Consider the following 13,890-nt stretch of genomic DNA (forward strand, 5'->3'; position numbering starts at 1 on the left):
TCTGACAATCATATTATTCCATTTCTACGAAATTTCTATGATATTTTCTTGTTATACTCTATAATTGCAAAATTGTCTCATTCCTTTTTTTTATTATTTTGCATGAGATATATCTTATTTTAATATATTAATGAAATTTCTATAATAGTCTGTGTCCATTAAAAATGGGCATTCAAATTTTCTCCCAAATTTTATGTTTTTGTGCATTAATAAGTTTTTGTTTTTTTCCAATAACAACTTATGGGTTGGTGAAAATCAGTCTCAAAAGAGTTGATCAACAACATGAAACAAATTATAATAATATTAAATTTGCAAGAAAGTTGGGTACAAATGAAGTGGGAAAACGTGCAGATATTATATATTTGAAGAATTACATGAATTCCCAATTTTATGGAGAAATTGGAATTGGCACACCACCTCAAAAGTTTGCTGTCATTTTTGATACTGCAGTTTCATATCTTTGGGTTCCATCTTCTAAGTGCAATTCTTCTGTAAGTGCAAAGAATTAAACTTGCTTTTAAATTTTGTAGATATAAAGTGTTTATAACAATTGTACAATGTTCGAGTTGGTGATCATTTGGTTGACATATATGAAATGCGGGATTTATTAAAAAGTCATGAAGAACAAAATAGGGAAAGTAAGTTGCTTACACTATTCCCAACGTAGTTGGAGTTTGCTTTTAAGAAATTTTGTATGGCGATTAAACAATTTTATTTCTTATCAATATCTTAGAGGTATGTGTAATTAAAATGTATTACGTGATTGGAAACCACACTTTAATGAGGAAACAAGATGAGTAAATATGTAAATTTCTTTGTTTGTAATGTTTGATTGTTGAAAAGAAAAGGTATGGAAAAGTAAAAATGAAAAAATATGGATAAATTACGTAATTAATTTTTTCTCGTTTTATTTTCCACAACTTTTACTTCACTTTTCACTTACAAACGTGATGGAAAAGTTGTGGAACCCTATTATAATGATTTATTTGTATTAATATTGCTAAAAAAACAAGCATCCTATGTATATTTACCTTAAGCTATTATTAATTCATGTCAAAAAAAAGTTCCTTAAGCAATAATATCATTGTAGGAGGCTTGTCAATTTCATCCAAGATATGATTCAAGCCATTCAAGTACATACACAAAGATAGGTAACACTTTAATTTGCATGCTTCATTTTCTTTGATTCATTGACATACTTCGTATAATTTTGGACCATGATATAATTAATACGATGTATCAACTAATGTGACATTTTATTCCAGGTTCACCACATGAAATTATTTATGGAACAGAGGCAAAACTCAATGGTTTTCTTGGGCAGGATAATGTTGAAATTGGCAGTCTACTTGTCAAAAATCAAGTATATTTCCACTTCAAATTTTGATGCTTTTACCACATTTTTGCTAAGCTTGCCCTAACGACGAGTTTCTAAAATTATGCACGCAGATGATCTTCGAAGTAACAAGTGAAGAAAGCATAACATTGATACATGCTAAATTTGATGGTGTAGTAGGGCTTGCATTTCCAGATAACTTAGAAGGGAACGCGAATCTTATATGGTAAACATTATGATCAACAACTCAAAACTTACGAATTTTTACATGATATTTTTCATGATCTTATTTTATATGGTAAACATGTTAAGCCATCATCAACATACTATCGTCATGCAGGAATACAATGGAAGAACAAAAACTACTAAAGAAGAAAGTTTTCTCGATCTGGTTTAACACAGATTCAGAAGCAGAATCAGGAGGAGAAGTTGTTTTTGGAGGAGTTGATCCTAATCATTTCAAGGGAAAACATGTTTATGTTCCTGTGACGCCGAACCAGAATGGTATATGGCAGGTCAGTTGGTAAATGGAAAGAAGGAATATGCAGCATTAACATGAATATAATCCGGATTTCCAGAACATACAGTATTGATGACTTGCGTTTTTGTTCACCGTGGCTTCAGATTGAAATCGGAGAACTCTTCATTGGTAACCAATCATCTGGTATAGTTCAACGATCATAATGTTATTCAGATATAAATTATCTGCAATGAGTTACATTAAGCTAAAAATCTGATCATAAACTTGTTAACTCTGTAATTTCCGTTCATATTACATAGGCTACTGTCAGGAAGACTGTCCTGCTGTTTTAGACTCGGGATCACCATTACTTTCAGGCCCTTCTGTATGCTTTCGCAACTTCATCCATTTGATATAATGCATTGAACATCTTATGCCCTTGCATATATCACTTCCATCCATCCACACTCCCCATATTATCTATAACTAGGACTTATTAGACTATTCTGAATTCTCGTAAATTTTCAGGTTATTGTGATTGAGATCAACCACGCAATAGGAGCAAAAGGTGTCAAAAGCAAGGAATGCAAAGAAATAGTCTCCCACAATGGAGAGGCGATATACAATCTTTTAGCATCAGGGGTCTCTCTCCCTACCCTTCAAATCCCTCTAAATTCGTTCATTCTGATCTAAATCACCCAATACATGGAAGGGGTTAGAGAAGGTTTTTAGTAACCTACTAAAACATCGATTTATTCTATGCTGCAGGTAAATCCTGATGATATATGTTCGCAACTCAGCTTGTGCCTCAACAACGGAGCTCAGGACATGAGGTTATATAAAACCCAAATGTCTGAAGTAGACAGCATTAATATGAAGGACTCAGAAAAAATGTTTTGATAAACTTGCAAACGAATTGAATCACTTAGATAAGGACCACAGAATCACATGTACAGCTTCCTCGTTTTCACTTGTAAAACCCTTACATGAAACTTAACTGATTCCAAAGAGATGAGGATACAACTTTCACTAATGCATACACTGATCTTTTCTTCTACTATTAGATACGATTATGCGACAGTTTGGCAAGATTAGCTAAAAAAGTACTTTATACCGTCAAAGCAAGCACTTCAGATTTGTTCTACCAAAGAGTTCATATTCAATAACTCAACTGATCTGCAGGAACAATCTCAAGACAGTTCAAGAAAGAAAAAACAGCAAAAAACTTTTATCATTTGCAGATGATTTGCTATGCAGTGCCTGTCAGAAAATAGTTATTTGGATTCAGAAGCAGATGAAACAGAGAAAAACAAAGAAAGGAGTATTGAGATACGTTAGAAAGGTCATAATTTTTTTGCAGATTACTTTCTGCTTATTTAAACTTCTGAAGTTTCGTGTTTCGTCCATAATAGGATTAATATCTGATTATCTGGTTTTTACTCCTTGCAGCTATGCTTTAGCTTTCCGGCTCCTCAAGGAGACGTAGAAGTTCCTTGTGACAACATCCCATTCATGCCAAACTTGACATTCACAGTTGGAAATAAGCCTTTCCCATTCACTCCTCAACAGGTACGATTCGTTCGTGTTTTTTTTTTAAAGTTTGGGTTAAGGTGCGCCTCTATGTTTTGTTTCTTATATTTGTGTTTCATCAACCTCAATTTCAGTACATTCGTACTACTAGACAGCACAATAAAATGACCTGCCAGAGCCAATTTTCTGCGGTGGATCTACCATCACCTCCAGGATCATGGTATGCTTACCTTGCCAGCTATAATATAAGTGTTGTTTTTCTGAATGTAAAAGATTTTCCTACAGATTTTCTGATTGTTGCCTTCAACACAGGATCTTTGGAAATGTATTCATGGGAGTTTACCATTCAGTTTTTGAATTTAGCAAACAACGAGTGGGTTTTGCTGAAGCAGTTTATTAGACTCGTAAAAGTCGTAATCTCTGTAACCGTATTCAAGCATCTTCATTTCTGCCCAATATTGGCTGAAGCGCCTTATCTTTTTAAGTTTCGGCTACAGCTTAACAAGTACTGTAACAACTGCGGAGTAGTTTCCAGATTTGGGCTGTTAATAATTTAATAAATGTAAAATACTACAAATAATATCTGAGGTGTTTACACTATTTACTTGCTTTCCTACCCTGGTAACATATCATTTTTGCATCTGAAGTCATATAATATAGCCGATTATCCTTTCTAGTATAGTCATTCTACTGACCAATTTTGGATAAGGCAGGTCAGACAGAATAATATAAGTATTTACGACCGTGGCTATATCTTGGACAAAGGGACTCGTAATTTTGATGCAAAACAAACTCAGCAACAAACTATATGGATATCAGAAAGGCACATGATTCGATGAAGTCAACAACAATTAGAACAGCAAAATAACATTCACTGATGATATCTAAACTCTGTCTCACACACATGTATTAGTATTCTGAATCCCACACAACGGAAAAGAAAAAACTGAAACAAGCGGGGAAAATGTTATCTGATCAGCATCATTCAGACAGCCATGTATCTGCTCCACTGCAATATAAAGTCGTTATGACTGATCTTCATCACTGTCATTGCCAAAGATAGAGGCCACTGGTACTTTTTGCTTCTTAGCAGCACCACTGAATGAGCTCTGTCAAGATATAAAGCAGATTCAGACTTCATATAAAGGATATTAGGAATTAACCAGAGATGAAGTGCAATGTATCAAATATATAACAATTTTACATACTTTAGATGTGCCACCTTTGGCTGAAAAGCCAAACTTCAATGCTTTTCTTTGATCAATATCAACAGGTGCAGTATCAGCTTTTGCTGGAGTACTTCCAGGCTGATCTTGCTCCTGCTCTTGTGTTTGCTGCTGCTTGCGAGCATCAGCACTGATAAACAAAAGATCTAGTATAAGTCACATAATAATAAGAAATAGCTGATCAACAATATTAAAAATAAATAAATAAATAAATAAAGCTTGCAAGAACCTACATTTGGGCAAACTTGGCCATCTCCTTCTCTTGTCGTAGTTGTTCTCGCTTCAGCCGATCATCACGATTGCTGCCATGCATCTCTCTCATCTCCTTAAATCGCTGAAAACACAATAACAGATTAAAATGGGAAACCAGCATAAAGATGAAGTGCAATGTATCAAATATATGCAGGATTCATTGTTTACCTTTCTGTGATTGTGATCATAGGAGCTCAGGTGAGCTTCAAATTCCATAGCCAACTTGTATTGTTTGTTACACAGATCACAGAAAAATACTTTGTGTATTTCCTTCACCTCAGTCTGAATTTTCTGCTCCCGTTCTGCCAACACCTGATTTCAATATGTGCACGAAGCAGGCAGAAGAACCCACCAGGTAATAAAACTGCACGAAATTCTCAAGAGCTTCCAAAGTGGATGTTCGCTTATCCTATAACATTCCCCTCAAAAGGCATGCATATATGCTATATGCTGCCTTCTGCTAATATATATAGGTTTCACAAAAGTAATGAATCAAACCACTTCATCTTATACTCTATTACTTGCATTAGGGAAACTACAAACTAAATTAACAATATGATGGAATACCTCTCTCTTTCTTGCAACTTCTTCTGTTTCCTCCACCTCAATTTCAAGCTTTTTGCGTTGTATATTTTCTTCTGCCGTAAAGTAATCATCTTCTTCTTGCTTTCCAATCCCTAGCTTTGGATCTCTCATACCCGATTTTATTGGCTCGGTTATACCTAAAGAGGTCAAAGGACAATAAAATCTTACTTCGACAAACAGCAGTAGTTCGACAGACAAAAAGGCAAATCTTTTTCAGAGCATTAAATTATTTCAGAAAACCACAAATTTGCTGCACAAAGTTCTAGATGCTAAAAACCTCAAATGTTATCCATCATGCCAAGTGCTTTGGAATTGGAGTCATGATTATCAAAACGGTAGTTGTCTCTTCTTTTGACAAAGTATAAGATTTATAATATATCATGCCTAGTTTAACTACCATCTTAAGATTTACATTTTTCAGGTAGAATAGTCGGCACCAAAGCTATCATCTGGAAGACTGAAATTAATAAAGAGCCACTAAAACGTTTTCTCCTCCATTTGTGACTAGACTTCTCTATCATTGATGCTGTGCAATAAGGAAGTTACAGATGATATATTACATCTCTACTTAGTTCATGGAATAGAGAGAAATCTGCAACAAGCTCTCATCCATTCCATGCAAAAAAATGTCACCGAAACAGAACTTATGGGAGCTTTAAAAATCTGAAACCAGTATAACTTAATGAATCATATCATAACTAAGGAGCTGTTCTTTTCACCTTAACCAGATTTTTATTTTCTAAGGTAAAGAACAGGACCTAAGCACCTAACAGGCATACACCAGCATCAATCGTAGACATATCAATTCTCATGACTTATGAGACTCGTAACTCAAATAGCGAATTGATCTGCAAGGAGTATGCAGATGTCGAATCACACACAGACACACACACACACACACACACACACACAGTCATACACAAACACACAATTGGTACATCTGAAGGAACACATACCCTGTTCATCCTTTCCCAGTCCCTTTCCTTTCCATCCCATTTTCTGAAGAAGCTTGAATCCAACATTAGATGATGACATTTTCCTGTCCTCTGATGCTTGTTCAACATTATCTAAATCAACATTTTCAGTAGGCCTGTGGTTGATTGGCAAGCGAAAGTCTTCACGAAAATCATCACCATATAAATCCTGGTAAATAATTAGAAACAACAATTCAAATTTTAAAATGATCCCTCAGAAGCATGAAGAAAAGGATCTGCTGCACATGCAGCAGCAACCTAAAGGACACTAAACACCAACATTTTTCAATCAGATATCAAGTCTTCAGTATTCACTAAGCTGTTAGCAATTCTTAGGAATTAATAACTCATATAAGCGGCACAACAAAAATTAACCGTGGTCCTTAAAAAGTCATCAAGAATCTAGACACAGTTCTTGGACTCTTTGTGTAAATAAAGAATAATCAATCATGATTTAGGTCGTAGTTAATCAACGTGGGGTCAAAACAGAGCACAATAAATACCCTAACAATTTAAACCTCATATGACAAAATTCTTTACCTCTTCCCTATTGTTTTTTTTGTCTCGCATGCTTGACTCTGCTGCGCTGTATTTCCATCTACGATCCATTTTTGTATCTGTATCATAACAAAATACAAAGAAATTCACTCCTGTGAAAATTATTGTCAGACAAAGTTGTACTGTTTTCACTTTCAATATAAAATAATAATACCTTCTTAACATCCACCAATAACAAGCAATGAATGGAATATGAACCCAACAACAACAAACCCTTAGTCCCAAAATGGAATGTAAATAGACTTCTAGATGGTTTCTCTAAGATCATTACATTTGCCAGTCAGACGACAGCTATGAAAAGTCCTTGTATAACCATATTCCATGGATTTTTGCTTCGCATATACAATTGTCAATTTCTAGAGCTACCATAGATTCTACCAAGTACCAACAATAAGGAGATGTGTATTAAACATATGCAGGTTGGATAAGCAGGGTATTACTTGGTTCCAGTTGAAAAACCTAATTGAAAATCCTGCTTCATAGCATACTGCTCCTACAATTTCAAATAACATAAGAAACATTTCAATTTTCCAAGTACAAGTTATCCATAACCACTTCTTCCACACACAAACACTCAACCGACTGAATCACGCAATTTACAATAATCATAGGCAGTTCTCAGTCGTATCCCTGAGCTGGAATTAAAACACAAACATATAATTACCTCCAATTATCCATCCACTCACAATTCACAATACAATCTACCCACGACGATTCATGCCATCTAGCATCAAGATCAAAACTTGATTCCCATACCCAGAAAAAAACATAATATTCCCCTCCACAGTCTAATACTGTTCTTCATATGTATTCAAGCACAAAGAAAGCATGAAGAAACACATAAAACAACCCTGCTTAAAGCTAAAGTTCTTTTAAATTGTTTAATTTTTCTTCAGTGTTCACTCTATTAATAATTTTCAACATTATACCATCAAATTTCTCAAAAATATCCTCAATTTTCAGCAAACCACTTGCTATTGTTGCTAATACCAACTTTATAAGATGTAAAATCAATACTCAACCCATCAATTCTCCAATCAAATAAAAAAAGATTCTAATTTTATGACGAAAACTGCCAACAAATCAAAATCAAAATCAAGCATAAATCAGCTTCTAATTAAGTAAGTAATAGTAGTCGAGGAAAACCCTAAATTTGACAATTTCAGATCGCAATCATACACAAGAATTAGGGAAAAATCAAATTAACAATTCGAAGAAATTGATGTAAAAGAAACAAAATTAGGAGATTAGAAATAAAAATTACCAGAAGAGCGACGACCAAGGACCAACGTCTTGCTCGTTCTCTCTCTTTGAGACGCTGTGACTGTGTATTTGTTCAAACTCTGCGTTTCAGAAAATGTTGTACTCGTATTTTCCAAGTCATGTTTTCCATCTTATTATTTGGCACGTTAAAAGGGTTTGTCAAACACTATGTTACGATGCTCTCGTAGAGGCGGTGAGGCCACGTGAGGGTGGCTCTTGAGTGCGGATTTAATCATTCATTAATGAATAGTTCAAGCGTTGCCCCGAGATTTTTTATTTTATTTTTTTTTGAAACCTTACCCCGACATACTACTTCTATAGTTATGCAACTGTTTTTTTTTTTGACAAGCTATAGTTATGCAACTGTTAAATTTTCAGATTTTTTTTTTTTTCATGAGACGGATTGACGGAGCCAAAAAAAAAAAAAAAAAAATACAAGAAAACAAAACCAATACTACTTTATATCAATATCTATACTATTATACTAAAGTAATCCCCGTAGTTATCCCCTAAGTACACGTGTCACCACCTTATACAAAATTTTCCCGCCAAATTATTTATTTATTTATTTATCTTTATTTATTTTTTTGTTATTTGTCATTGACAGAAGTTTGTTGCTATATGTTAGGGAGAAGTTTTAACATTATATTTTGTAATTTGAATTAGTACTGTACGTAATAATATAAAATACTCTACTTAGGATATTATCAAAAAGTTTTTTTTTTTTTAATTATTATCTCCTTTCATCTTACATACATTAATTATACTACAAATTCACAATGTTTATTGTAATTTTTTTTCTTTTTTTATTATTTTTTTTTTTTTGTGTAGTTATAATGATTTCATTTTGTACAGTTTCTATTAAACGATTAATGAAATACTATTGCAAAATCGTGCATAGCACGGGTTTTGAACTAGTATATTATTAAAACTCATGGCAAGACATGTTGTTTTGCCATGTGTCCCCAATTTTGCCATTTGGCATATGACGTGTCGCCAAATTAAAACTCATGGCAAGACATGTTGTTTTGCCATGTGTCCCTAATTTTGCCATTTGGCATATGACGTGTCGCCAAATCATACCATATCATTAATAATTGAAAAACTTCATGCATTAACCTCTATGTATTAATGTTTAGTTTGATTGATAAACTCTTCATATGCATAACACCTTTCTTTGGAACGTAACTCCTCAATAATTACACAATAATAAAGTTTGTAAGAAATTAAACATACTCCATCTTTATTTTGTGCATTAATTCATAAAATTGTTTTTTTTTTTTTTAGAGAAAAAGATTTTTGTGCATTATGGATTAGTATATATTTTGACATTAAATTTATAAAGATTTGATTTATCATTTTTTATTTTACAAAGAGTTGATTATAATGCAAAAAAGTTTTTTTTATAGTCAAACCAACTCATACAAACAACAAACTTCTTAAACTATCATCTTTTAAAAAAAATAATAATAATAAAAAATAAAAAACCCACTTATGCTGTCAGTGACAAACAAGCCAAAATGTATACAGTTCTATTAAAATAATAAATTTTGAATGACCGGGACATCGCCCGGGCCCATAACTAGTTTAATATTAATAGGTACAATGCCAATATATGCTCAATCAATCATAATTATATTAAATGTTCATTTTCAAATGAAGGACCAATTGTAGTTGGCTGGTCATGAAACCAACAAAAATGTTCATTTTTATTCCAGTAAATGTTCATTAATGATTTTTTTTTCTAGTAAATGTTCATTTTTTGTTATATTAAATGTTCATTTTCAAAATGAGAGACTAGCTAGAGTTGGCTAGTCTTGGGACCAACTAATACCTACTGCTCCCATTTGCATGTATCACAGTATGTCTATATTGGAGTGTTCTGTATCTTGTACAATACTATAGCTATGTGGGATACCGAGGGTTAGAGGGTTGTTCGGAACATTTTTTTTATGTTTAGAGAGCCACAAGGACGGAGGTGAGAATTATTGATCCCAAAAATTCTTAAAATCATAATTGAAGCTTTAACCACTTGAGTTATCCCTAACTCTCTCGGAGCCATGTTGTTATTAGTTTTTTTTCCCCATACATTCCTTCCCTTTCTTACCAACCCTTGAACCTGGTAAAGTACTAAATTTCCCATCTTGTTTCAAGAAAAAAAAAAAAAAAAAAAGGCTTTACTAAGAGTTACTCCCTCTACTTTATTAGTGTCCATATTTATAATTTATCAATGGTAGGAATACTTTAATTATCAATAAATATAAATTATAAGGTATCTGAAAATTGTATATTAAGACAATTTCAACAAGTACGTATGATTATGATTAGTTGTACTCCAAATAAAATTAAGTTTATACTCTATGAGTGCTACATATTGTAATTAATTTAGGAGAATACTCCAACTCGGGGAAAATTACGAAATTCTACAATTATAATGTAAGCCAGTAATTAGCTAGGTGTTTTTTTAGACTTTTTTTTACTAGATATTAGTGTTGTTAATTCTACTCGATCGAATTCAAAAGATTAAAGTCAAGAAGTCATTGTAATAATTTTCCCTTCAAAAAATTAAAAATAAAAAAGTCATTGTAATAATTTAGTCCCGTAGAACAATAGCTAGATACATGCATTGAAATCTTGAAGGAAGTTTCTTAAGACCTAACACCGTAACTAATATTGGAATCTAGAATTATTTCATCAACATATACATGCTAACTTATGCTACGTACTGAATAATACATAGTACTTTGTAGTTGTCAAGAAACTAAAAATATACATTAATTAACATCTTTATGACCAAATTAGGTAGAAAAATTCACACGTTTAGAAGCAAAATTCGTCTTAATCAAACCAACAAAAACCATGGAATAATTATACATTAAAGTTTTGTGATTCTTTCTGATTTTAATTAAAATTAATAAACGTGATTACAGCAGGAAATCTTAAGAAACATGAGAAAAGCAAAGATATCTTAATTTAAAATTAATAGTTTCGTTGTGATCTTGATTACTATGAAAAGAGATTATGTACTGCTAACAACTTTTATATTTCGAGAAGCATTATTATATTATACACTTCTTTAATTAATACAATGTATTTGATAGTGGTACATTTAAAAGATCTATCGAATTTGTAAATTATTCCTAAAAGAGTAAGTAGAACGAACAAATGTTTAAATTGCTAATTTATTACACATGTATAAAAGTAATTTTGTTCTTGTAAAAGTGCTAATGATATTGTTGTGAATCTAATCATACGTAGAATAGATAAAAGTAGTGTTAAATGTTCATGTCTAAGTTATCACAATATTCACTAGCACTAGTGCTTGTTAATTCTATCTTTTTGTTTACCTACTTTAATCCATAATAGGAATTAAGGTATCGTGATATGATCCGTAACCAACTAGGTAATGCGATTTTTATTACACAAAATTGTTTTTTTATTACAAAAAAATTTAATTTTACACGTTGTACCATTAGTAGATGATTTAAATGAAATTATTGACAATGTGTATCTGAGTTTACTAGCCATGTGTACTGTTAATAACATTCTTTCTTCTTTCTTTTACACGTGGCATAGTTTGATGACTTTTATACTATTCACATATTCACTTTTTATCATTTTCAGTGATACAAAAGGGAAAACATAGTCATTTGTGGGATCTTGTTTGAATCAACTTATAAATCTTATTATAGTTTTTACTCAATAAGAATTAAAGATATTGATGATTATTTATGTAATGCATTAGCTATAGTGATAAATAAAACGGGTTTAGTTAAACGTAGGAAGTAAGCAATGCGGTATGTAAATGTATTGATTACATAAGCAATGATGAGGTATGTTACTATGCGTTGATTACATAAGCAATGAGGTTCAATACAAATGAGGTTCACCTACCATACCATGAACCTATGATCATGAATCAATAGAACTAACCGGCAAAGATGACTCCTACAGTCCTACTCTAATCCCCATTAGAACTAATCCGGCAAACATGACCCGCTAAAAATTGGCCCGACTCTAATTTAATTCAAACGACCCATTGTCACCTCCATTTTATTACCCGACCATTTATATATTAGGTCATTTGTATATAGTGCTTCCTATAATTTCAATTACGTACTCCCTTTCATTTTACCACTTCTGCTCATTGTACGCTCTTGTTGTCACTTATTTTAATCATTGAATGTAGGCTAAAGAGTTAACACTACCCTAAGTGTTATGTGCCAACAAAAATGTCTTATTAATAAGCATAGTTCAATGAAAATGACGTATTATTAAGTGCATTGTTTACCTCCTATAAAAAAGGAGTCAGAAAGATTAGGTACTTGACCAATACTTAATTAATTATATCAATTATACTCCCTCAAATTAATAAATTTATACCAAGTATGCAGAAACTCTTTTTAGCTAGCTAGCTTAAGGGGACAAAGATTTCTAAATTCACCATGTATTAATCCCTAATAAAATCTCACCACATCAAGGAACATATTTTTAATTAGATTCGTAGCTAATCAATTAGGACCTATGATAAGAAGATTAATCTATATTAATTGTATAATACATGCTTTTCCTTGAACTGGTAGTTTAAATTTGGCTAGCTAGGATAAAGAATATAATGTGTTAGGCCTACCGGATAAAGTTATATATACTCGATAATAATCTAAAAGTACATACATTTGACACAAAATAACCAATAAATTACTCCATAGTAATTACTTTGTACACAAATCTATAACTTAAATTGTTTATCGTATATATACGGAGTACTCGAGTAAAATTTTATACCATATTACATCTCCTCCTCATGTGATAACCTTTAATGACAAGATCGGATATTATTCTTCTTGTTAATCACAAATTTTAATCAAACTTGGCTAAGTAACTTAGTGACAATTATAAATTGAGAATCAAATTAAATTAAATTTTCCTTTCAAAAATTACATTTCTTTTAAGCTTAGATATCAATTTACAATAAAAACAAAAATCACAAAACTTACAAAGTCTAATAATTTTTGAGTACTATATGCTAAAAATAGTAACTTAAAAAATATGCAAATTAGAAAGAATTCTTCACCACTTTCCTAATTGAAACAACCCACTCAATAAATTGTTCGAGAATACTCCAATAACAACTGTAGAAGCATAACAAAGTACTCCGTATTGGTTAATTTATTAATTTATTATTATTGCCCACCTAATTGTGTTTACTAAACAAATTAAGCACAATCAATCTCCACCGTCAAACAATAATTGATCCAACGGTCTACATCTCTAGATTCTCTTCTATACCTCTATTTCTTAACATTCTCCCTAGTATAAATACATGTAGCAACCCATGCAAATTCTAAACCAAAAAACTTCATTCTTCAACATTTCAAAACATACACTTTCATTGATTTCTTAATAATTATTCTTCAATAATCATATTATATATTACAAATTAGAAGGTGATTAATTATTAAAATGGGCGGCGGTAGTAGCAAGCAATCTAGGAAGGGTAACACAAGAAACATGTGGGATGAACCTACACCACGGCGAAAGGTGTTCCCTAGCGACGAAGATAGAGGTTATTGGGTGGCCGAGCCCGGGATTGACCGGAAAGCATCGGCTTTCATTGCTAAATTTCATGAAGCACGTAGGTTTGAAACTCAATCTATGGCGATTCCTACTAATAACTAATGATTAAGTTTGTAATATATTTGGAAG

At 32.2% G+C, this 13,890-nt stretch overlaps 2 protein-coding genes across 2 annotated transcripts; one reads left to right on the forward strand and one right to left on the reverse strand.

The window, feature by feature from the left end:
* Window positions 1-11: 11 nt before the first annotated feature.
* Window positions 12-3,942, forward strand: LOC145604969 (cyprosin-like). Its single transcript, XM_081660965.1, has 13 exons — window positions 12-491; window positions 1,091-1,151; window positions 1,266-1,363; window positions 1,450-1,562; window positions 1,677-1,851; window positions 1,961-2,000; window positions 2,117-2,181; window positions 2,325-2,438; window positions 2,565-2,629; window positions 2,979-3,138; window positions 3,246-3,365; window positions 3,461-3,546; window positions 3,639-3,942. The coding sequence occupies exons 1-13, from the start codon at window positions 165-167 to the stop codon at window positions 3,724-3,726; spliced, it is 1,512 nt and encodes a 503-aa protein (XP_081517091.1). The 5' UTR covers window positions 12-164; the 3' UTR covers window positions 3,727-3,942.
* Window positions 3,943-4,119: 177 nt separating this feature from the next.
* On the reverse strand, window positions 4,120-8,307 carry LOC145604970 (uncharacterized). The gene is made up of 8 exons (XM_081660966.1): window positions 8,186-8,307; window positions 6,904-6,980; window positions 6,346-6,532; window positions 5,372-5,526; window positions 4,973-5,116; window positions 4,786-4,886; window positions 4,535-4,682; window positions 4,120-4,435 (listed from the first exon to the last, which is right to left on the reverse strand). Exons 2-8 carry the CDS (start codon window positions 6,970-6,972, stop codon window positions 4,352-4,354), a joined length of 888 nt encoding a protein of 295 aa, XP_081517092.1. The 5' UTR covers window positions 6,973-6,980; window positions 8,186-8,307; the 3' UTR covers window positions 4,120-4,351.
* Window positions 8,308-13,890: the final 5,583 nt, after the last annotated feature.

Source organism: Chenopodium album, chromosome 22 (assembly GCF_948465745.1).
Source record: "Chenopodium album chromosome 22, dcCheAlbu1.1, whole genome shotgun sequence".
In the NCBI taxonomy this organism is placed as follows: domain Eukaryota; kingdom Viridiplantae; phylum Streptophyta; class Magnoliopsida; order Caryophyllales; family Amaranthaceae; genus Chenopodium; species Chenopodium album.